The sequence below is a fragment of the Chenopodium album genome, chromosome 24 (assembly GCF_948465745.1).
Source record: "Chenopodium album chromosome 24, dcCheAlbu1.1, whole genome shotgun sequence".
NCBI classification, from domain to species: Eukaryota; Viridiplantae; Streptophyta; class Magnoliopsida; order Caryophyllales; family Amaranthaceae; genus Chenopodium; species Chenopodium album.
In genome coordinates this window covers 14,947,480-14,971,837 of record NC_137857.1, presented here as the reverse complement: position 1 = coordinate 14,971,837, position 24,358 = coordinate 14,947,480, and the positions used below count along the sequence as shown (strand labels likewise).

The 24,358-nt window shown below is 35.2% G+C and overlaps 2 protein-coding genes across 3 annotated transcripts; both read right to left on the bottom strand.

The window, feature by feature from the left end:
* Nucleotides 1-3,216: 3,216 nt before the first annotated feature.
* LOC145611075 (uncharacterized) lies at nucleotides 3,217-15,143 on the bottom strand. Of its 2 annotated transcripts, XM_081666308.1 has the most exons (16): nucleotides 15,005-15,117; nucleotides 14,494-14,603; nucleotides 11,276-11,393; nucleotides 11,070-11,181; nucleotides 10,815-10,964; nucleotides 8,340-8,444; nucleotides 6,075-6,158; nucleotides 5,629-5,744; nucleotides 4,742-4,843; nucleotides 4,544-4,657; nucleotides 4,388-4,444; nucleotides 4,233-4,299; nucleotides 4,105-4,158; nucleotides 3,948-4,022; nucleotides 3,823-3,858; nucleotides 3,217-3,664 (listed from the first exon to the last, which is right to left on the bottom strand). In XM_081666308.1, exons 3-16 carry the CDS (start codon nucleotides 11,293-11,295, stop codon nucleotides 3,539-3,541), a joined length of 1,218 nt encoding a protein of 405 aa, XP_081522434.1. In that variant the 5' UTR covers nucleotides 11,296-11,393; nucleotides 14,494-14,603; nucleotides 15,005-15,117; the 3' UTR covers nucleotides 3,217-3,538. The 2 variants fall into 2 exon arrangements, with proteins under 2 accessions (XP_081522434.1, XP_081522433.1); XM_081666307.1 differs by lacking the exon at nucleotides 14,494-14,603 and having other exon boundaries at nucleotides 15,005-15,143.
* Nucleotides 15,144-15,957: 814 nt separating this feature from the next.
* LOC145610598 (uncharacterized) lies at nucleotides 15,958-18,771 on the bottom strand. The gene is made up of 3 exons (XM_081665909.1): nucleotides 18,762-18,771; nucleotides 16,285-16,639; nucleotides 15,958-16,197 (listed from the first exon to the last, which is right to left on the bottom strand). The coding sequence occupies exons 2-3, from the start codon at nucleotides 16,636-16,638 to the stop codon at nucleotides 15,958-15,960; spliced, it is 594 nt and encodes a 197-aa protein (XP_081522035.1). The 5' UTR covers nucleotide 16,639; nucleotides 18,762-18,771.
* Between the last annotated feature and the right edge of the window lie 5,587 nt (nucleotides 18,772-24,358).

Here is a 24,358-nt window from a genome sequence, read left to right as displayed (position 1 = left end):
TTAAAAAAAAATAATTTTTTTTTTTTGCATCACGTAAGTTGCATATATACTAAAATTACTAATCTACATCAATCAATAATTAAATAAAATTGCATTGCAATTGTAATAGTCAAGTCAGATGCCAAATTAATTATACTTTATATTCAACTAATTAAATCTAAAGTACATTTTGATACAATTCTCTAAACCTAACTTAATAATTATCAATGTGCTATCAACATCAGAAAGCACCAACTTGAATTCCCTTAAAATTCGAAACTACATAATAATTTAATTCAACCGTAGCGGTGCTTAGCTTCCATCAACTTAAACCACCAGCGCACTTCCACCAACTTGAACCACCATCGGTGCTTCCACTAACCTCAACCACCGCAGCGCCCCCACTAATAAAGCATGCAAATAGTGAAGTTGCAACAAACACCCACAAATCAAAGATGAAAAATAATCAGAATTTAATCCAAACAATAACATAGAAATAAATTGATAAAAGTTATAGATCTAAATTAATAATTGAGATCAAACAAGCTACCTCCATAATGTTAAACACCAATCAACTCACAACAACTTATGACCATAAACAGAGCAAAACAAAGATTCAATGATTTGATATTTCGCATATCGCATTGTATCGGAATTGGGGTTTGTAAACAAGTCTCGTTGTAATCAGAGGAAGAAGATGATGGATTTTTCGCACAACGTATTTCGTAACATCAAAAATTGATCTTTCGCACATCGCATTTTTCATTCGTATCATCAGCAGTGATGCTTTGATTTTAACGGGCGTCATCTCGGAGTTTTTAGAAACTAATGGATGAAGGTAGAAGAGAAAGGAGTTAGGATTTCATAGGAGGGAAGAAGTGAGAGAAGCGGAAAAGAAGAAGGGAAGTTATGAAGGAGAATGAATGTATGACGGCTATCTTAAGAGGAAAGAGCAGTTAGGGTTAGAAATTTGGGCTTTTTGGTATATGTTAGATTTTTCTTTTTTTTACAAAAAAAAAGGAAAAAAAAAAAGAAAAATAGGAATGTTAAACATATAGAACGGTCAATTAGGAGGGGCGATCTATATGGTAATTGTAAAATTTTAGATATATAAAAAAGAACGGTTCACTAAGAAGTGCGTTCTATACAATAAAATCACAATTTAATAAAAATAATAAAATAAATCATATAGAACGGTTAACTTAGATAGGCGTTCTATCCTAGAGATCGCCTATCTAAGGGTTTGTTTGACATCATTTTTTTGTTTTCAGTTTCTAGTTTTTTTGAAAACTAAAAACCAAAAACTAGAAACAAGAAAAAGGTGTTTTCACTTTTCTGTTGTCAGTTTTCAAAATTATCATGATTTTAATAAGTCTAAATAATTTATGATTCATTATGTGACATATATAATATACTTTTAAAAAACAAAAAACCAAAAAACAGAAAACCACAACGATGCCAAACGAACTATAAGTTAACCGTTTTGTACCTTGCGTTTCTTATTCTAGTTTTTGTACTAGTGATTAGTCTTGTTAGTATCATGCCTAAGATCTTGCTAATATTATTATGTTTTAATTGTGTCAATAATATCATGTTGCTTGATATATATTATTGTTATTGCTTGATCACGCCTTTATGCAGGTTTAAAGGGAATTTGTACTTGAAATCACGCCTAATAAGATAATTAATAATTTGATTTAGGCTAATATGAATTTTATTCAAGTGATCGCCAATAATAGTTATATTTGTGCATTAATATACAACCAACATAGATTAAGCAGGCTTAGGGTTAACCTAATGATTGCATGTTAGTCAGAAAGTGCACTTGAATATGAGAAGAATAAAGTAGAGGCATATTTTATAGTGCGGGTTCAATCTCTTTTAGGTTGGATTCGTACCTTCATCCCCGAATATCCAGTCATGGTTCCAGACCACTATGGAGTTAACGATCTCTAGGATCGTGAAAGGGGTGTAACCTTCACCCTGTGAACGGTTTACAAGTTCCTAAAACTTGTTGGCAACTCTTTTGCTCTTGTTTTCTTCCCTTTGGACGCCGCCATGCTTAAATGTATTATCACAGTGGGGTTCAAGTTTGGGATGCTTGAAATATTCCCTACACTCTCTCTTTCATGGTCCCCACTTATATAATTATATAAATCAATCTCTCTCACATACTATCTATTTCATTAGCCACATTGTATTTTTATCAAATAAATAAATCACCCATTTGCCCCACTAGCACAATATAATATTAAAACAAATAACTTTCCTAAAATTCCGTGTAAATGCAAGTGATGCATTTAAAAAAAACGGAGAGAGTATATAATAACACATAAATATCACACAAACCAATAGCGCCACATGTCACACTTACCATTTAACTTTTTTTTTTTTTTTTTTTTTTTTTGTTATAAAACATTCATATTTAAATTGTCGATAAAGTTAATTCATTATATGTAATCAATATTATTTATTGCATCCCACTAAATTAATTTTAAGATTATATAATGTTAAACGGTTAAATACTCTAAGCATTCCGTAGCATGACTTAGGAGGTGTTTCATTTTCTTAAAAACACACCTCTGAAAAATAATCTATAAGACTAGTTCTAAATCCATAACTCATACTATACCTAAATTTTGTGAACCAAACACCCTCATGATTTAATGAATGGAAAAATTGAACTAATCCCACCTTTGCATCATCTTCTAAAAACAATCTCATATTTTCAACATTTGAAAGCAATCCCACCTTTAACTCCCATCTGCTCAAAATTATACCTTGATTGATTTATAAAATTCGTAACTGATTATAGAAGGTGACTACTACCATGTGTCACCTTCTAATTGGTTATGTTAATAATTCATTTAAAAAAAAAAAAAGAATAAAAAATTGATTACTAATGAGTTATTTTCTTTTTATAATCTCTACAATAATCCGTAGGACCACACTTTCACTCAAACGATTAAGCATCAGTCAATTTTAAGCCAAATTAGTGCAAACTCATATTATATTGCTTCAGATGAAGCTTTTTATTTAGGCGATTGTTAATAAAATCTACAATGTATATAGTGTTAAGGCGTGTACTTGTGTTTCTTGATTCTTAGAAATTATATGTAAGTGCCGTTTGACTATATTTATATTAATGAGATCACTTTTCTTCTTGTCTAAAAAAAAAATAATAATAAAAAATAAAAAATAAAAAATAAAAAAATAAAAAAAAAAAAAAGGGTAAACTTTTGCCACCTTAAAGGTACATGGTTCATTTTATTTAAATTGAGTACAGAAACCTCACTGCGTACATGGAAACAATTCCCTAAACACAATCCTTCCCTATTCCTTCTCTATGTAATCTTGGTTCAACTAAATACTTGTTTTTCTAATTTTTTTTTTTTTTTACATTAGAAACCTTCCTTGACAGTTCAACCTTTTCTAGATACATATTGCAACCTAATAAGTTAATCGCTTTATCACTTGCAATGTTGCAAAGATAAATCTACAAATCCTAAGTACCATTCTTCTCACGAAGGATCGAGCAAAACAGCTAAAATGTTTGCATCTACATCAATGTGGGATATCGAGCTGTGTTATTGATGGGGAATCCCAATGACTCATAATAATCTTTTTCAGCAACAGCAACACGATCTTGGAACATTGTCCATTCTCTTCTGCACCTTTCCTTAACCTGGCACATGAAAGGTAAAACTAATGTACTTGTATCGACTTTTAAAACAACAAAACAAATTTATGAATCTTTATGAACTAGTGTTCATGTGCGTTCAGCATGCCTTGAAGTGAGATGCTTGCATGAGAGTGGAAAGTAAAAAGAAAACAAGAACTTACCCCTACCCATGGTGCCTTTCCATTATTGTCTTCACCCTGTCCAAAATAACATAAAAGGAAACAATTTGTGATTGATGTAACAAGATAATTCAAATAAAGCAATAAAGAAGAGAACTACAACTTGCCTGGTTACCAAGAGATGGAATCCCTTGATGCACTATCCACTGCGAATCTATGACTCCAATCTTCTCGTGAGCCGGCTGGAGAGAGAGATATAGATCAAATGACGAAATTGAATCAATGTAGTAGTCAGGAAAAAAGATGCGAAAATAATCAGAAGACCTCAACACACTTCCGCAAAGCAAAGTCAAGGCCCCATCCATGCACCAAGTCATTCTGAGAGTACACCACAATAAAATTATGATCATAGAAAATTAAAAACAAAAAACTGCAGATTACTGAACAGATACCTGAATCATATGCCAAACACAGCGCCAAGCATTTCTTGTAAAAACAGGTGCCATGATTTCAATGAACCTGGTCATAAAAGAAGCAGGGTCTTGTAAAAATTAACCAGTAACAATCCAAATAATGGGCAAGAATATATAACTACTATATTACATACGCAGCACAAGGTGGCAACACAGGATCAGGACACCATCCAGGCTTTTCTTCAGTCACTCTGTATATGCAGCACATAGAGTATAAGCCACTAAGTCAGCATAAAAATCTTAAAGTGTAATAGATGGCCAGGAGAAGGATAAGTTTAAACTAATCTTACTTGTGAACCTCACTGTCACCTCTTCTCTTTGTCATTTGCCATGTTAGGCCTTTGTCAGGCTCTAACCCAGGCTGTGAAATCTCCAATCCATACTTCTTTGCCAATTCAACGTATCTACAGCATAACGAATGGCAATTACAGATATAATCCACCTAAATAGCATATAATTGAGTAAAATATTATTGTCAAAGAGCTTACTTCTCAGCATCAAAGTGTTCAACCCCAAGGTCTTCATCCCAAATAAATATGTAATCGTAAGCAGCTACCACATCTGGATGCAGAAACCTTTTAGCATACCACCTACAACAGCAAACGAGGGAAGAAAAAGATAAAAAATAAGAACTGTCATAAAAGTATAGCCTATAGAAGGTAAGTCTTTGGGTTCACTGATGTTACTATGTTAGTAGAATACATTCAATGAAAGGGACCAGTTAATTATAAGCCTTCAATCATTCCCTTTCTCCCCTCTACTTGAATGGGATAGACCCAACTAGGTCTTTTCTAGAATTTCCTCATTCTCCTAACTAGGACTCCAAAATTTTCAAATCCCAAAAGACTAGCCATGCCAACAGATATAACTAGTAATAATGTTGGGAGAAAATACAGCTGTTATAGCAATATAAACCATCTTATCATTCAATTATGATTTCTCAGCAAAGGCAAAGGTAAGCATATTATTGCTTCAAACAGGTCTATTTTTTTTTTCAGGAGGAAGGTAAGCATGACAAAGGTTCTATTATAATGGTTAAATATCCTTTTCAGCAGTGGTAAAAGGTAAGCATATTTCAGCATTTAAATATTCAAAGTCCAAAAGCCAGTACATAAGAAGGAATCATTGATTGATTTTAAAATGACACCATTTGCACAGTAAGTTAGCAACATACTCAATGTACCAAGGCAGACAACTGAGAAAAGGCAATACCTTAAAATAGTATAAATCAATAATTCCCCTTAGAAAAATAGAATATATCAGTCATTACAACAAAAGCACAGTTTCAATCACAATTGTAGAACTACTTCTGATGAATCACTAAATAGCACCCTCTACTTTTTGATAAGGTCGATGCCAAAAGTATATTGCTTACCATTTAGTTTGCTTACGGGTGCTGACATGGATAGCTCGCTTTGACCACTCAAACTCATCCCATTCAGTTGTCCTCCCATCATAATGAAAGAGGATAATAGTAAAGTTCTCTGAAAACTGCAGTACCATATTAGCGCAGGATAGGTATAAGAGGTATAGTAGGTTAGATTAACGCTTTGTTTGGATAGCAAAGTAGAAGAGAAAGGAAGGGAAGGGATAGACAATGAGAGGAAAAAGGTGAGTTCCATTTTCCTTCCAAATGTATCCAACTTTGGAGGGATTATACTTATTATAGAGGGAGGGAAAATGGATCACTCCCTCCCCTTCCTCTTCCTTACCCCAATCCTTTATCCGAATAAGGGAGATGGGCAATCTCTTTTTCTCTTCCCTCCCTCCCTTTCCTTCCATCTCCTTCTATCCAAACAAAGTGTAAAAGAGTAGCCTAACCTTCTTGATGCATGCATCTACATTGGCTCTTTGATCATAGCCAACGGTAAAAGTAACAAGATATTTAGGTTTACTCGTCAGGTCCTGCAAAATTTCTTCAGTGAATAGATGTCCCAAAAAGCACAACGGAGTAATGATTTAATTATTAAATTGTTGTGACAGTTCCTTCAGAAAATCAGGAAGCCAGGACAACAGAATAATCATTCAAAAGGAGTGGATATATTGAAAAATAATCAGAACATCAATTAGTTGCTACTAATGTTGGAGTTTATGCATGAGGCCAAATCCATGAAGTGAATTGGAGCATCATAAACCTTTTCATTACAAAAATGAGAAATGACAAGGATTCCCAAGCAAGGACAGGCCGTATTTAAAGCTACTACAAATCAAATGGAAATATATAAAATATTATGATATCATTAGACTAGGATAATACTCTAAATTGTCTATGACCGACTTCTGCTGACTTAAGATAATTAACGGATTACAATACAAATGATGATAGGTTGATGTTTCCAATAGTACAACTTTTCATTCTTCATAAGCAACATATACAAGCTATATGATTCATTATACTAAGGAAACTTGTCAGATACCACCTTTTATAAATGACTTTTTGTGAGAAATAAAATCACCTTATAAAGAAAATTGGCAAGAACCCCATTTTAAAAAAATGAATAAATAATTATAATTGCCACATAAAACTATTGGTCAAATTCCAACCATTTCTACTTTCCAACTTTGACCACGCCCATGGGAAGCACTTGACACAACTTCCATCCATTTTCATCCTTTATTTCGCCTTCCCCCACGATATTTCAGTCACCTATGCAACTCTTCATTCTTCAATAGTTTCTCACAAGAATCCTTGGGTTTTATCTAAAAAAACTTCTTAACCTAAATGTTGCACTAAACTCTAATTAACAATTGTCAAAAACTTGAAATTTAGATAATTCTGAACCTCCAAAAAAAACAAAAAAAAAAAAAAAAAAAAAAAAAAAAAAAAAAAGTGGAAATATGTGATTTGGGAGATGTTATTCTAAAAGGAGATGATGAAGAATGAAGTGAGTTTACAGAGATGGAAAAATGAAAAGGTGGTGGCCAAACAACAAATGCAAGCAATGAGGCAACAACCTAACCCATAAGATTTAACAAAAAAGTAACTAAAATAGAATATGATATATTTTCTGGGTGGGTTGTATCTTGATCTGTAACAAGGATTAAGAATTTTGTGGTTCTTGATCAAAATCATGATATGTAAATTTTGTGATACCTGGGATTAGCTCAATTAAAGCTGGATAAATTATAGAATTTGTCCTTTATTTATTTTAGTGAGTTGTTGCCAAACTTTTGGGGGGGAGTACAATTTGGGGTTGACTCGGTTGAGGCTGTTGTTGGCAACAATCATAGGTTATGTGGATACCCTTTGGGAAGTAAAATGGAGGGACTAAGACTATGTTCATTTGACATGATCTGATTTCATTTCATTTCCAGATTTGACCAACTTTTGACCTAATTTGTACACCAATCCATAAGATGAAAATTTATAAAATGTGATGTCATTAGATTTATACTAACATGTACTTTCGAATATGAAATTTTCATAATTTTTTAAATCAGGAAAAATTAAGATATTCAACAATAAATAAACGCAAATAAGAAGATAAATTTGATCAACTAGTTTAATCTAATTATTTCTGAAATAAGTTGACATCATTTTGTATAGGTTGAACTGAAAATAGCCTAATTTGACTGAAGGGAGGAGAGAAACGACTCAAAAAGGAGTGTGAATATGGATGACCATCTACATTGTCGTGACTGGAAAATGATGCCATTGGGAGTTAGAGAGAGGAGAGGAGAGAAGTTGTGAGGTAAGAGGAGGAGATGATGTAGGCGCAGAGTTTGAGGAAACCACCTGGCTGAGGAGAGTGGGATGGGAATTGAAAAGGAGTCAACTTCTTTTTAGAAGGTGGTTTCTCACATAAAATGAGGTTTTTGACAAATTATCCTAATATTGACAAACCATTTCATAAGGAAAGCTTCCACTTAATTAACACATGTAAGTGCTTAACATCACAATAAACAATAAACAAGTTTCCATATGGACCACATACACTGATACACCAATCATATTTTGAGAAAATATATTAATTAAAAAAATATTATTAGAAAAGAAAGCTTTTCATCATACATTTTTAATACACATAATTACCTGGGAATCATACTTCTACAAAAATGTGTGACTCCACAAGATAGAAGACAAACCTCCTCAGGCAGACCCCAGAGCCTACGTTGATAGAAATCAGTCTCGGAAACAACAATTCCTGGGGGTAGTCTTTCAGCGCCTCGTGGATTTGTCGGCAGCCAAACCTGGAATCTCATGACAATTAGATAATAGCATTAGCATATAGTCAGGGGCCTCAGGGTTGTACTTGAATATAATTGTTTAGCAATTGAAAACTTCCACATTAAGGCAAATGATGCAGCCAGAACTAAGTAGTTTACAGCCTAATTTACTTGGTCTTGGATACTATTTTCGTGCAAAAGCACTGTCCACAAGCCAAACTCAGCCATTCTATGAAAATTTTGCAATTTCCTGTCCACAATGAGTACTTGAGTTGAACCATACAGCATAGCCATATTAGCCAACACCATAGAAAATGTGGTGGACTAAGCTACATAGAACATTAGCATAACAATAGTGATAAAAATATCATCTTTCACACTTCCAAGAGCAGCCATACTTATGCAAACCTCTAGACACAATACAGCTGACAAAATAGTTGCAGTTTTCAAAAGGTTCCTTTAACAATAGCAGGAAGTAGATTGCTGTTCTAGCTGGCAAATAAGAAAAGGAAGAAGTTTTTCACCAACTCTAATTGTGCAGACAACACTTTGAATGAAATTTTAGAGGGAATTCTGAACAAAGGTAGAGGTATTTATAATTTACACTTCCACCTTTTTTTTTTCTAAAATGCACCATTTTCCTTTTTAGGAAGTTACATATTAATTGCACCATTTCTATTTTGGGTATGCTTTTATACACCTTTTGTTAGTGTTCACACACCAAATACCCATCCTACCCTTACATTTGATATTTACCTTTGTTGCTTCACTTTTACTCTCTTTCCTTTGCTTGTAATCCTATGGACATCATTGTTATTTTATTCCTTTCTTAATCTTTGTGCCCAACCCAAATAGCGCAATTAAAAAAAAAAAAAAAAAAAAAAAAAAAAAAAAAAAAAAAAAACAAACAAACAACAAAAAATTAAAAAAAATAAAAAGTAAAAAAAAAAAAAAAAACCAGAGGACGTACATCATATACAACTAGCATTTGGGGCAGCTAAATTATCTAAAGGACATTGTGGTTAATAGGCTATTAAATTAAATCAAATATCAGTACCTGGAACTAATAGCTTTATTTCACATTATTACTGTGGTAGCAGCTTGATTGAATCTATCCTTTTCCCTATTTTATTTCATCCTTTCATGTCTAGTACTTATCAATTTCCTTTAATGCTTGAGGCATGGTGATAATGAGATTACTATAGAGCAAATTCCCGTAAATCTGAGGAAAGCCTAGAGGTGATAAGCAACCAGCCAAACAACTATGTCAATAAGGCACTAATATCATAATAATGGATAGTTGTATCCTAATGCATTTGAATCTTATATTTTTGAATCCTTAAGCAATTTCTCTAACATATGTTACATCAGAGATAGGTTATATGAATGATATGATATAAACATAGGATATTCACTGTTGAAATGGAATCCTAGGAGGCTCTTCGGGGATCATATCATAGGATAGTGTTCGATGCTAGTATCACTTAGATTACAGGCTTAACTACTTGTATCATAGGATGGTGCTCATGCTATTATCACATTGATAAAAGGTTTAATCACTCATATTATAGGGTGGAGCTGAATGCTAGTATCATTTTAACCACTCACATCATTCTAATCATATCACAGACAGTAGCTTAAGTTATCGTGATTAGGTTAACCAGTCATACCACAACCATCAAAAACACTAAAGACTAAACACACTACAACAATAACCAACCACTAAAAAACACTTTATCTAAAATTTCTTCCAACCTTCCTCAATTTAGACCATTAGTGATCAATTTGTCTATTTAGGTCTGATTAGGCTGGTGGTTGTGGTGGTAAAAAGGTTTTTTTTTTTTTTTTTTGTTACATTTAACCAAAGAGAAGTGGTTCCATGGTAGCACCTGAGAGAGTCATAACAACGGTGAAGGGGTGTCCTGGTGGTTGGTTGGTTGTGGTGACAATAAGGGGAAATGGAGGGGGAAGTGATGCCGCTAACAATGGAGATGGAAGGGGTAATAAGTGGAGAAGAGCCATGCAGAAGTGGAAAGGAAGAGGATGGGAAAGAGGAGGAATAGTGAGCTAGTGATGATAGTACCGAGGAGGAGGTGGTGACAGTATTCACAAGGTTTGTATGGCTATTGCTGTATTTACAATAAATATTGGTGCGGGGGGCCTTACCCCTGCATTGGGAGTTTGATATATGGTCCCTAATAGATTGGTTTTAAAATTTTGTGAATAAACTTTAGCAACAATAATAAATCTAGGGGTTCCATTCTCCAGAACTGCAAGCAAAGTTATCACTATCTAAAGCTGGTAGAGTGACGTGTACATCAATAGTTAATTAGTGACACTCCTAGAATTGTAGCAATAGGGCATATGTCATGACATATCATGATAAATACATACCGCTGTGTCATTTTGATCATGTGATGGGCCAACCTTTCTCCCTTTTAAAGTAGACCAAACATTCAACAGGGCTTGTGTTGAAAGGCCAGAATATTTATCTTCAATGTAAGTCAGATCAATTGAGGGAAAAAGAGGAGCAGGAAGGTTCATCTGTTATAATAAAGTTAACACCATATAAATAAAAGGTTGTTACAAAAGTATATGGAAGTTGAAACCTGAATAAAGAATAAAACATTCAGGTAGATCACCACATGCCTTTGTCAAGGAGAGTGTAGGAAAAGATACTCCTAAGAAGAAACCAAAGACAATCCCCACAAAAGTAGTTAAAATAAGCCTCATCACACTGTTTAATTGTCTTAGGTTCCCACTGCAAACAAAGAACAAAGAAAAATAATGATCAATTAACAATAGATAATTATACAAATGCTCAGTGATGAAAATTTTCAGTGTAAGAGATTAACCTGCGGAAAATTGTTTTCATTTTTTTTTTTCTATAAAAAGTCAAGCCTATAGAGTTGCAACTGCAGAAGCTCTATCCTCACAGCTATGTTCAATCAACATGCTCAGGCCCCTATGTAACTGCAAACCAATGGAAGAAGACGATTATATTCAGAGACAAAAGCAAACATAATAGAAGAGGAATGAAGCACAGCTAAAATTGATAGCTTTTACCCCTCACTGCCACAATAACCATACTAATCAATTACAAATATCGTATCTCAATCAGATATTTTGTCAGAGGGAAACAAATTTTTTCTGTAACTCCTCAATGCATGCCCTGACCTCTGATGCTATTTTTCAGCTATTCCATCAAAAAATAAATAATATTTATCACATAGAAGATAAAGTGAATTAATCAATCAATCAATCAATCAATCAAAGCCTTAATCCCAAAAGTGGGGTCGGCTAACATGAACCAAATTTGATTATTCCGTGTAGTCATCAACATAAATCTTTCTCCTCCATCCCTTACGATCCAAAACTTCATCCTCACGTAAATCCATGCACTTCATATCCTTCCTCACTCCTTCCAACCAAGTCATCTTTGGTCTCCCTCTTCCTCGTTTAATCCCTCCATGGTCCCACTCTTCCACTCTTCGCACCGGTGCACCCTCGGGTCTCCGTCTTACATGTCCAAACCAACGCAGACGATTTTCCCTTAATTTATCTACAATGCCCGCCACACCTACTTTCTTGCGAATAACCTCATTTCTGATTCTATCTCTTAAAGTGTTTCCACACATCCACCTTAACATGCGCATTTCCGTAACCTCCATCTTTTTAATATGCTCTTTCTTAGAAGCCCAACATTCTGTACCATAGAGCAACACTGGTCTTATGGCAGTCCTGTAGAATTTTCCCTTCAACTTTAAGGGAATGCTGCGGTCGCATAACACTCCCGTGGCCGCTCTCCATTTAAGCCACCCTGACTTAATCCTGTGGGTCACGTCTTGATCAATGTCACCATTCTTCTGGATGATCGACCCTAGGTACTTAAAACATTCACTCATGGTCAAATCCTTTCCATCCAAACTCACCACTTCATTGCTTGTCCCCCTCTGAGTGCCAAAACGACATACCAAATATTCAGTCTTACTCCGACTTAGCTTAAACCCTCTAGATTCCAACCTTTGCCTCCATTGCTCCAACTTGACATTAACCCCATCCTTAGTCTCATCCACCAAAACGATATCATCTGCGAACAACATACACCATGGAACCTCATCTTGAATTGGTCTAGTTACTTCATCTAGAACCGTTGCAAAAAGAAAAGGGCTTAATGCAGACCCTTGATGCAATCCGATTGTAATAGGGAAATCTTTTGTCAACCCTCCGCATGTCCTCACATTTGTTGACACATCCCGATACATATCCTTAACTAGGTCTACATACCTTCGTGGGATACCTTTCTTCAACATTGCCCACCAAAGTATCTCTCTTGGCACCTTGTCATATGCCTTCTCTAAATCAATAAAGACCATATGAAGATCTTTCTTCTTTACCCTATAAAACTCCATCATTTGTCTTATCAAATGGATTGCCTCCATAGTAGATCTCCCAGGCATAAAACCAAATTGGTTATCTGAAATGCTTGTGCATGCCCTCAACCTTTGTTCAATCACCCTTTCCCACAACTTCATAGTATGGCTCATAAGCTTAATTCCTCGATAGTTAGAACAATCTTGAGCGTCTCCTTTGTTTTTATAAACCGGGACCAAGGTGCTCTTCCTCCAATCTTGTGGGATCCTTGTAGCCGTCCATATCTTGTTGAAAAGGTTTGTTAACCAATCAATACCAATCTTACCCAAACACCTCCACACCTCTATCGGTACCCCATCAGGGCCAACCGCCTTCTTAGGTTTCATCTTCCTCAGTGCAATCTCCACCTCTACTCTCCTAATCCTTCGCACATACTCCATGTTGATTTCTTCATCACTCATAGAGGTATCTCCTATCACAACTCCATTACTTCCATTAAATAATTCATCGAAGTACCCCTTCCACCTGTCCTTGATGCCCTCCTCTTGCACTAGGACCATTTGGTTCTTATCTTTGACACACTTCACCATGCCAATATCCTTCCTTGCCTCTTGTCTTCTCTTTGCCATCTTATAAATGATCCTTTCTCCCTCCTTGGAATCAAGCTTTTCATAAACCTCCTGATATGCCTTTTCTTTTGCTTGGCGAACAGCTGCCTTTGCCTTACTCTTAGCCTCCTTATACGCTGCAAAGGTTTCATCACTCCTACATTTTCCTAAGGCTTGATAGCATTCCCTTTTTTGCTTAATTACTGCTTTCACCTCTTCATTCCACCACGAAGTATCTCTCTGTACCGAAGTTCTTCCCCTTACTTCCCCTAAGACCTCTTTGGCCACTCTTAGGAAACAGTTCTTCATTCGTAACCAAGTCATGTCCGGATCCACCTCTCCATCCCAATCCGCTTCTTCAATTACCTTTTCTGTAAAAACCTTAGCTTTTGCATCCCTTAGGGTCCACCATCTTATCCTTGGTTCTTCTTGTCTAACTTTTTTCTTCGCCTTCTCTTTCAGACGAATAGTTGATTAAGTTAAATTAATGATTAAGTTAAATTAATGCAAAGAAAATTTCAAATCCCAAAGGTTATTCATAATTGGAAACTAGGCCAATACGTAAAAAGATTAAAGACAATGTCTCATGTTACCCCCATATCCCCAAAAAATTGATGGGTAATATCACAAAATGAAGTTCATGTAGTACTAGTGCACCAGAATTGCAAGTGAGACTATGAGAGGGACTGAGGAAGAGCAAGAGCAAGAGACATCTGTTCAAGCATAGGTCATGTTTAGCATTCAGTACTTTTTAAGCCCATAACAGAAATCCAACGATGACAGCTGTTCCGTTACAGAAGGATCAAACCTAAGTCTTCTAGGACTGATAGAATTACGAAGTTCATTAAGTCAATGCACCAAACAGATATTAGTAATCAATCAAGCTTTCCTCTAAATTCTTAGTTAATTTGAGAAATACTAATTCCTAATTCTAGTTACTTAATTCGTATTATTTTCAAGAATAATTCTCGCATATGTGATATTATCAGATTAAACCAATTTGCAATTCAATCAATAATCAGATTAATATCAATTCGCAATAGAAACCCAATTAAAATAAAAAATTGGACAAAAAAACTCAATTAACATACTGTTATTCTAGCCCCTAACTTGCTGCCCCGCAACTCAATTAACTAACACCACATCATTCTAGCAACCACCCACAACGATTGCCATGACAACCAACCAGCAGCAAATTAGGCTCAAAAACATAATAAAATCAGAGCAAACAAGAATTCAATTATAACTAGCGAGCCTCAATACCCTCTAATGAACCGAAATTCAGAGCAAAACGATAATTCAATTAACAACAAACCCCCCCCCCCCCCTCTCTCTTCATGAAATATACTTGTATATATTTTACAAATAATAGTTAAAAAAAATGGGTCGAAATAACTAGAAATGGGATTTTTACATTGAAAATCATTAGGGATTTTTGCATACTCAATCAATTTTGATTGATTTTTAATTAATTGACTTCAATTAGACCATGGAAACCAAATTAAAATCAATAATTGGACCCAAAAAAAAAATCAATGATAACCCTAAAATTCATAGTCGACAAATTACAATAAGCGAAGGGTGGAAGGCATTTAAACTTACCTGGGAAGAGACGTGGTGGCGCAGCGGAGCTAAGGAAGATGAAGAACGACGGTGAGGAGCTGAGGGTTGATTCTCTAAAATTAGCTCTTCTGCGTGTATATTTCAGAGTGATTAATTCTTTTTTTTTCTTTTTTTTTTTTGTTTTGTTTCACAAAAATAAATGATTAAGGGGTTTTTTGAGGAAAAGTATGAGGGGGCGTTTGGTTCACATAGTGGTATGGGTTTAGAATCAGGAATGGGGTTAAGGTGGTATGGGGTTGGAACTTGATACTTAATACCATGTGTTTGGTTCAATTTTGGAATGGGATCTCATTCCCTTACATGTTGTTTGGTTAGAAATTAATTGGAATGAGGAATCAACTCCATTTTTTTCAATAATCTTTATTTTAATCAACTAGCAAAATCAATTCTCTAAGAGCAATAACTACAAAGCTTCTGTTAAATTTTAAACAATCACATTATTATTTGAGATAATTATTTAATATTAAAACTAATACTCAAAAACCCTGTTTAAAATTCCAAGTGAACATTTATTCAAAGAAAACAAATTCATAATCCATCACATTTGGCAATTTGTCATGAAAATAGACAAATTATTTCAAGCATTACGACTCAAAAGGTCAAGCACCACCTCCTTTTTCCATTCATCATTAGGACTTGAAAAGAAAATCTCCATTTGGCTAGGATTTGATGAAAACAAACTAGCAGCTCTTATAACTTCAGCTTGGGTAATTCCAGGCAAACTTCCAATCTCAGATAATAGCCTTCTCTTTTGTTCAACAATCTCTTGTTCACGCTCTTGTGTTGTACTCATGGCAGACGCAATAGTAGCAAGATGATTATTCATATCTTTCATAAAACCAACTGCCATATTGTCAACAGATGATACATTTTCAAATCGAGTAGCTCTCTTTTTCTTATTAGTCTTTGGAGTCTTTTCCTTTTTCATTCTCTTAGCAGGAGGGAGGTTGGGGTTGAGTGTAATCTGTAGCTAAACCAGGTGAACAAGTAACAGATAACTCTTCATCGTCACTATCATTATCAAGGTGAACAACGTCCTTTTCAAGGTTATGGATAGAGTCCTCAGGCAACTCAGCCGCAAGACCATTAGCTCTATCAACACCAAATATATCATCTAGCTTGCTAAGGTAAGGAAAAGGAGTCTTCCATAATCCTCCAGCTTTAGGATGAGTCTAAACATTAGTTATATATTATATTAGATTAAGTAAAATGCAAGATTTTAAAAAATATATAAAGAAAAAAAAAAAGAAATCAGTTACCTTGCAAAAATCATCATAAGCTTGTCTCTCACATTGTATTGTACTAGTTTCTTCATCCCACTGAAACCCGGATGTCTTGTTCACCATTTCAGCAACTATTGCATACTTATCTTTGAACCATTTGAACTTTGATTCAATGTGAGGAATGGCTTTTAAACCACATCCAGGAAACTTATTGTTCAGCATAAGCTCCAACTGATTCAAGTATCCATTCCTAAACCCTCCTTCTCCTTTCCATTGTTGGTCACAACTTAACTCCAACAAACAATCAATCAAAGCTTCTTCCTCCTCTTTCTTCCAGAAGCGCTTATTCTTACCTCTTCCACTTTGAGAACTTTGACCATTTGCGGCCATCCTAATTAATCAATTAAGTAAGAATACATAACCAAATATTTTATTTATGATATATAGGAAGCAATATCACATAATGAAAGCAATTAAAAGTTAAATAAAAATATCATGTCCCTTGATTAACATCAAACACAGATGAGAAACAAAAAGTCATAAAATACAAAGATCGTTTCACAAAACACAAGGACAAGACTAAAAAGAGTCATTATTCATTAAAAAAAAATCATGTTTCGTTATTTTGCCTAGCTCTCCAAGCATTAAATAAAGTTTGCGCTAAATTATTCCTAAAGCCGGTCCAAGCATTTGATGGTTGAACTTGAGTAATGTATTCAACATCATCACCAATATCCTCATTCTCATTCTCATCCTCACTCTCATCTGATGACTCATCAACCTCAAAATTTGTGGGCATGTGCTTTCGAATTAGATTGTGTAATAAAGCACACGATGTAACAATGCGACCTTGTGTACGAGTTGAAAAAAAAGAAGGGCTTCTAAGAATTGCCCACCTTCCCTTCAACAAACCAAAAGTTCTCTCAATTACATTCCTAGCTTTAGAATGTTTCATGTTGAAGTACTCCTCAGCACTTGCTGGTACTCGATCCCCCCATTCATTCAAGTGATAATGATGCCCTCTATATGGTGCAAGAAACCCCTCACAATTAGTGTAGCCAGCGTCTACCAAAAAGTAACAACCTTGAAAATCATAGAATAGATTGAAGTCATTATTAATTGTAATAATCAAAATTGTTATATTATCATATGGTTATTTTTATCACATGGTTTACCTTGAGGCACCTTTAAACCATTAGGCCTCGAAATTGCATCTCGTAAAACACGACCATCATGTGCAGAGCCTTCCCATCCAGGTAAGACAAAAACAAATTCCATGTTAGGTGTACAAACACCTAAAACATTCATTGCAAGGTTTCCTTTCCTTGTTCGGTACCTTCCTCTATCCTCATTTGGAACATGAACTTTGATAAATGTACCATCTAGAGCTCCTAAGCAATTCTACAATTATAAAGAAAATACACTAGATTTATTTACATAGGATGTATGTAGAACATTGCTTTTAATCAACTGTAGAATGAGCATTCTTTTTATCATATTTTAAAATGTTAAATATACCTGGAAGCATTTCCATCTACTATCCTCGCAATCTTCTGTAATAGGTGTGGGTTTTTTAAGCAAGTGATGATGTAGCTTTAGAACCGCAAGGAGGCAAAGGTTAAATTGTCTACTAACACTTTCTCCACTCCTATAAAAGTAGTTCCCTATCGACCTATTCTTTTTATGATGAGATACTGTATACAAAAACATAGCTACAATCTCCTGTAAGCTCATATTTCTAGTCCCTCTCAATCCACCAATATCGCTTATCATCTCACAAAGTACATCAAAAGTATGTCTGTTCATATGCAATTCACTCCTACAAGCAACATCACTATCTCTAATCAACGAGTTCAAATTAATTAATCTATTACGTTTCTTATCTCTAATTCGGTGTATTTTATGTAGCACGAAATACATGAGAATCATGAAATTTATTATAACTAATAAAGTTACAAGTAGTTCTGTTTGTCGCTTTCTCTTCCTCCTTAACAAGGATAGTCCACAGGACTCCATTTCTGTAAAAACACAACACAAAAAGGATTACCCTATAAATTGATTATTAGTATTTACTCATATGTTTTCCTATCATATATAGGACCTTTGGTGGGAGCAAAAAGAAAAATACAAGAGCAAAAGCCAAAGAAAGGCATGCAATCGGCAATCCACAAAAAGAAAAGTCAACAAGTAATATGTATGCTAATGAAATCAATGATAGTTCACAATAGTGGACCTGCAATAATGAACACTCCATTTCATACATCAGAACTATTTCACAATTATATGTCGGTAATTTATTTTTTGAGATAGTAAAAAATCTACTAAATATAAACAATTACTATGATAAAATTCAATAAATTTCACACGGAAGATGACTACTTTGATCACAATATATAGCTAACCAGAATAATTATACAACAAATTTGGGGAAAAAGTGAATAAAAAATTGGGGAAATATCATAAAATAAGAACAAGATTTAATTAAATTTTTTTTTTAAAAAAAGAAGAATTACCTGGATGAAGGCTGAATTATTGCTGCTCAACAGCTCAAGGATGAATATGGCGGCAGAAGTAGGAGATGGACTTTGGCGGTAATTTCCCTGTTTCCCTCATTCTTCCCTCCTTATATTTGATACCTAGGGGAATGGAATGGGCCAAACCCACCTCCCCCCCAAGATTTCCAAACCCCATACCTCATGGGTTTGAGATATGGGTTTGAAACTCATACTTTTGACAACCAAACATAAGGTATGGGTTTTAGTACTTCTAAACCCATTTCTAAACCCATACCTCAAACCTATATTCCGCGAACCAAACGCCCCCTGATAGTTCTTGTTTTTGACGGAGAATAAGAGTATAAGACTGATTGATAATTCTTGTTTTTTTTTTTTTTTGCGGCAGTAACCTTTTTTTTTCTTTTTTAAGGAATAAGGGGTGTTTTTGTTTTTTTATTATACTAAGGGTTTTTTTTATTTCTTTTTAATAAATATTAAAAATAATAGTAGCGACTACCGTGTTAGTTGCAAATTATTACAAGAGCGTTGCAGATTAGCGACCGCATAGCAACTATTATAAATTCGGTTGCAAATTTTGTGACTACTCGTGTAATACCCGAATATTTTATAATTTTATATATTATATTTAAAAAAAAAATAGTTATTTTTATTTATTAAATAACTTTCCTAATCTCATTTTTTTTTTAATTTAGAGTTTAGAAAGTTTTAAAACCCTATTTTACTTAAATATGGCTCTACAATCATAAACTATTTTAAACCCTATAAATATTCTTAACCCTTAAAAAATATTTTATATTAAAAAAAAAAATAGCCGGAGCCGCTGTTCCTATTTCTTCTGCGTGGGATTCATTAATCAAACCCACAATTGATTCTTGTAAAAAGTTTCTTTTTATTCTCTAATCTCCATTTCTTTTTATTATTCTATAAAGAAGCGCCACCATAATATGTTTTGTATAATGATCAAACGTCGTGCGTTTCAGCATCGCTCGATCTTTTCTTGCTTCTGTTGTAATTTATCTAAAGGTAATCACACTATCGATTTCCCGGAGTTATTTGATTATACATTATCGTTTGTATTGATTGTATTTCGTGTTATTGTATGTAAATTTCATGATTTGTTCATATAGATTTATATATTTGTGTGATTAGTTGTGTATATTTCGTATTATATGATTTAATTGTCGCATTAATTGATTGTGTTATAATTTCTAGGGTTTCTAATGTTGTTTCTATAGGAAGTATTGTTCTATTGAGGTTTTAGGGTTATTAATGCAAAGTATTATTTTTGGGTTGAGATATGATTATATTTGGGTTATTAGTATGTGTTTTAAGAGTTGAGATATTATGAACCGAATTGTTATGTTATTTATTTGGGAACATGTGCCATTGTTGAGATTGTTTATGAATAATTATTTGATCGATGTGTGAGATCAAAAGGTTGAGAATTATTATATTTTACTCTTGGTTTGAGGCTCGGCGTTATAGACCTAGTCCTTGGTATGTTGGTAATGAGATAATGATCATGAGTTAAGAATGAGGTACAATCTTTATTATTTATTTTTCTATGGTCTCCTACAGTGGGAATTGGCCCGTATGTGGTCTGGTTCAAGGTGTTTTCTGGTATTGAGAGTATTCAAGTTTTTATACTTGTTGGTTTGTTATTCGAATTACCCATGTCCAAGGCTAGGTATAGAACAAAGAGCATGGCACACTATTGGTTATGAGTAGAGTAAAGGATTATTATTATTATTATTCGAGGTTGAGTTGATAAAGGTTATTTTCAGAGTACAATGTGTTATGTAGTTTTGAACTACATTATTTAATTGAGCTAGTAATGTTAATTATCTTATTATACTCTGTATTCTGATATGTGGTGATTACTCAGCTTTTTGCTGACGTGTGTGTGTTATTTTGTTGTGCTACTTGTGTTTGCGGCCATGTCTTTTTCTTATGGTGGCCCTGCGACGATCTATTTTGGAATTTGTCCTTAATGGTGAGCAGTCAAGTTTGTCTAAACAGGTTAATCAAGTGATCGTAGCTAAAGGAGCTCAAGTGATCGATTAGTATGCTATAACGATTTTATAATTAAAGTTGTACAAATAGCTCACCTAGATTATTGGGTTGTAATTATTGGGATTTTGTAAGCCTTAACACTTGACAGGTTGTCAAGTGTGGCGGTAATACCTCTGATTTAGGTGTATGCTTCCGCAATTTTATTTAAAGGTTTTTTATTTTCCTTTATTTATTGTTTATTATTAGCTAGTAAAGGGGGTGTTACAACTCGTCTTTTTCTGTCGCAAAAATATTTTTTGCAACTGATTATTATAGTAGTCGCAAAAATCAGTCGCTAATTAACGACCGCATAGCAACTACTGCAAATTCGGTTGCAAAATTTGCGACTACTCGTCATTCTCAGTCGCTAAAATTATTTTTGCAACTAATTATTATGGTAGTCGCAAAATTCCGTTGCTAATTCACCTTTTTCTTGTAGTGTGTACGGATTCCGTAGATCAAGTTGATTAAAGATCGGATTCCGCGTGGAAAAACGCGTCCAAGTCAGACTGTCGCCAAAGGACAAGTCTGTAGCCACTGTCGCTTGGCGACAGACCTTGTCGCCTCGCGACATCGTGTATGTTTGGCGACAGCGTGCAGTTTTATTCCTTATCAAATTCTATACTTTTCCGGATTATTTTCTTTATAAATAGGGTCCCGAAACTCCGTTTTCATTCATTCACAATCACCCAATTCTCTCTATTCTCTCTTGAGAAATATATGCTTTCTTTTTCTCTCTTTCTAAGCTAGCCTTTTACAAACACAATATTCCGCATACACAAGATTTAGAATCACCTAGCCAAGTTCGAAGTTACCTTCGCCCTAGACGTACAAGGTTTAATATTTTCTGAGGGTTTGGTCCCAAATCCAGTCTAAACTTCAACACTCTTTATTTTAATTATTTAATTTAATTCTTTAATCTTTATTATTTTCATTGAAGTTTACTAACTTGTGTATTTTGTTATTAGAAAGAGGTACGAGGCTTCAAAGTATGTAATCTTATTATTCTCTTTCACAATGTAGAAAGCATGCTTATATTGTTTAATATTCCTAGTATCATGTTAGGATGTTTTTTATTGCTTTCTAGTATCATGAATAGGATGCCTTTTATTCTTTCCAATAGCATGTTAGTACCATGTTAGGTTTAAAGCTTTGATCTTTATTGCTTAGTGACATGCTAGGATTTGTTATTAATCTTGTTAGTATCATGCCTAGGATCTTGCTATTATTATTAAGCTTTATTATTAACATGATTTTAATTATGATTTTAATTATTATTATTATTATGAATATGCCATATGATTGTTATGTTGCTTTATATTATATTTATTATTGTTATTGCTTGATCACGCCTTTTATGCTTGTTAAAGGGAATTTGTACTTGAAATCACGCTTAATAAGATAATTAATAATTTGGTTTAGGCTAATGTGATTTTAACTCAAGTGATCGCCAATAATAGTTTTGTTTGTTCATTAATATTCAACCAACATAGATAAACAGGTGTAGGGTAAATCTAAGGAAAAATTGACTTTTGCTACCTGTGAGACAACTCGATTTCACTTTTGCTACCCATCAAAACTTTTATTTTATTTTACTACCTAACATATCACTTTTTTTCAATTTTGCTACCCATTAACGAAATCTGTTAGGATTCCGTTAAGTTTATAATTTTTTTGAAAAAAAAATAATAAATTCAAAATTCAAAAATAAAAAATTAAAAATTAAAAAAAAAAAAACCAGCAACCCCCTGCCACCCCTTCTCTCCCCCCCTGCCGACGGCCGACACCCATAGTTTCGGCCGGCGCCGGCGCGCGAACCCACCTAGCCCCCCTTCCCCCACCCCTACGCAGCCCCGACCCCCCTTTCCCCCACCCAGCCCCGACCCCATGAAGCAAAACCACCCCCCTTTCCCCTTCCTCCACCGGAATCCGCCCCCAGCCCCGTTCCCCCTCACTGAAATCGACCCCCCCTCCCCTTCCCCTACCGTTTTCTGCCTCCCCTAACCCTAAACCACCACCCCACAACCACCAAAAACGAATTTAGGGTTTCGTTTTGGGTGGTTTTGGGGTGGTGGTTTAGGGTAAGGGGAGGCCGAAAACAATAGGGGAAGGGGAGGGGGGTCAATTTCGGTGAGGGAAATAGGGCTAGGGGCGGATTTCGGTGGAGGGAGGGAAAATAAGGTGGGGAATTTCGGTTTGGGGTGGGGATCGGGGCAGCGAGAACGGGGGGGGGGGGGGAGGGAAGGGGGCTGCGTAGGGTGGGGGAAGGGAGGGGAATGGGTTTGCGCCGGCGCCGGCCGAAACTCTGGGCGCCGGCCGCCGGCCGCCGGCACTGGGGAGGGAAGGGGTGGCTGGTTTTCTTTTTTTTTTTTTTTGGTGGCTGACGGGGAGGCATTTAGGGTGTCTAAGGAGGGAGTGGTGGCCGGAAGGTGGTAATGAGGGTGGCTTGATCTTACTAACGGAATTATAAACGGATTCCGTTAACTGGTATCGAAATTTAAAAAACAGGATTTGATAGGTAGTAAAATAAAATAAAAGTTTTCATAGGTAGCAAAAGTGAAATCGCGTTTTTAACAGGTAGCAAAAGTCAATTTTTCCTAAATCTAATGTTTGCATGTTAGTCAGAAAGCGCACATGAATACGAGCAGAGAACAAAGTAGAGGCCTATTGTATATGGCGGGTCCTTTCTTTTGTAGATTGGATTCGTACCCTTATCCCCGAAGCCTATTTGGTTCAAGACCTTGTGGAGTTGACGATCTCCTGGATCGGTTTGGGTTTACAAGTTCCTAAAACTTGTTAGCGACTCTTTTGCTCTAGCTTTCTTCCCTTTGGAACGCCACCATACTTTAGTGTATGATCACAGTGGGGTTCAAGCTTGGGATCATAATGCTTGAAATATTTCCTATAGTTTTTGGCGACTCCACCGGGGAGGATTTCTATTTTAATTCCTGAAATTTATTTTGGCAATGATTTAGAATGAGCAGATGAGACTCGAAAAATTTTAAGTATTTCATGTGCGTAATTTTGATTAACATTATTGTCATATGCATAAAAAGGTCCTCATTGGATAGACCAGTGAGTCAAAAACATAGGATTTTACACGTAGGAAATTTGAGAAATTTCTTTCACAACTAGAATCGAAATAATACTGCGAAATCTGGAAAATTCTAAGAACACAGATACCTGCTGAGGCATGTAGGAACTAGCGTCTAGAAAACAGAGACCGTCTCCTATAAAGAGCTTCTGTCGCCTGCCGATAGTTTTGTCGCTTGGCGACAGGGGTTCTTTTGCGGCGACAGTCCCTGTAGTCTGGCGCCAAGTTCTTCAAATACCGAGCCAGATGTCTGCCTTCTTGTTTTGACCATTTCTAGTACTGTTGGCTCGATTCTACTTCCTGATTGAGCTTTTCTCACTTTTCTGAAACCCATATGTGTTCTACATATGGACATAACCCTCTGGGGGTTCACGCTTCATCTACCCAATCGAACGCTCCTGGCAATGACGGGTACATGCAAGTTTGTGAATCCACCAAACCATGGAAG

Excerpts from the sequence above, each read along its gene's own strand:
- LOC145611075 (XM_081666307.1), bottom strand. The coding sequence starts at position 11,295 with ATGAAAACAATTTTCCGCAG. Across the intron at positions 11,182-11,275 it reads ATGAAAACAATTTTCCGCAG|TGGGAACCTAAGACAATTAA; the intron begins GTTAATCTCTTA and ends CTTTGTTTGCAG. Across the intron at positions 4,658-4,741 it reads GAACACTTTGATGCTGAGAA|ATACGTTGAATTGGCAAAGA; the intron begins GTAAGCTCTTTG and ends GTTATGCTGTAG.
- LOC145610598 (XM_081665909.1), bottom strand. The coding sequence starts at position 16,638 with ATGGCCGCAAATGGTCAAAGTTCTCAAAGTGGAAGAGGTAAGAATAAG. Across the intron at positions 16,198-16,284 it reads CTTATGATGATTTTTGCAAG|ACTCATCCTAAAGCTGGAGG; the intron begins GTAACTGATTTC and ends ACTAATGTTTAG.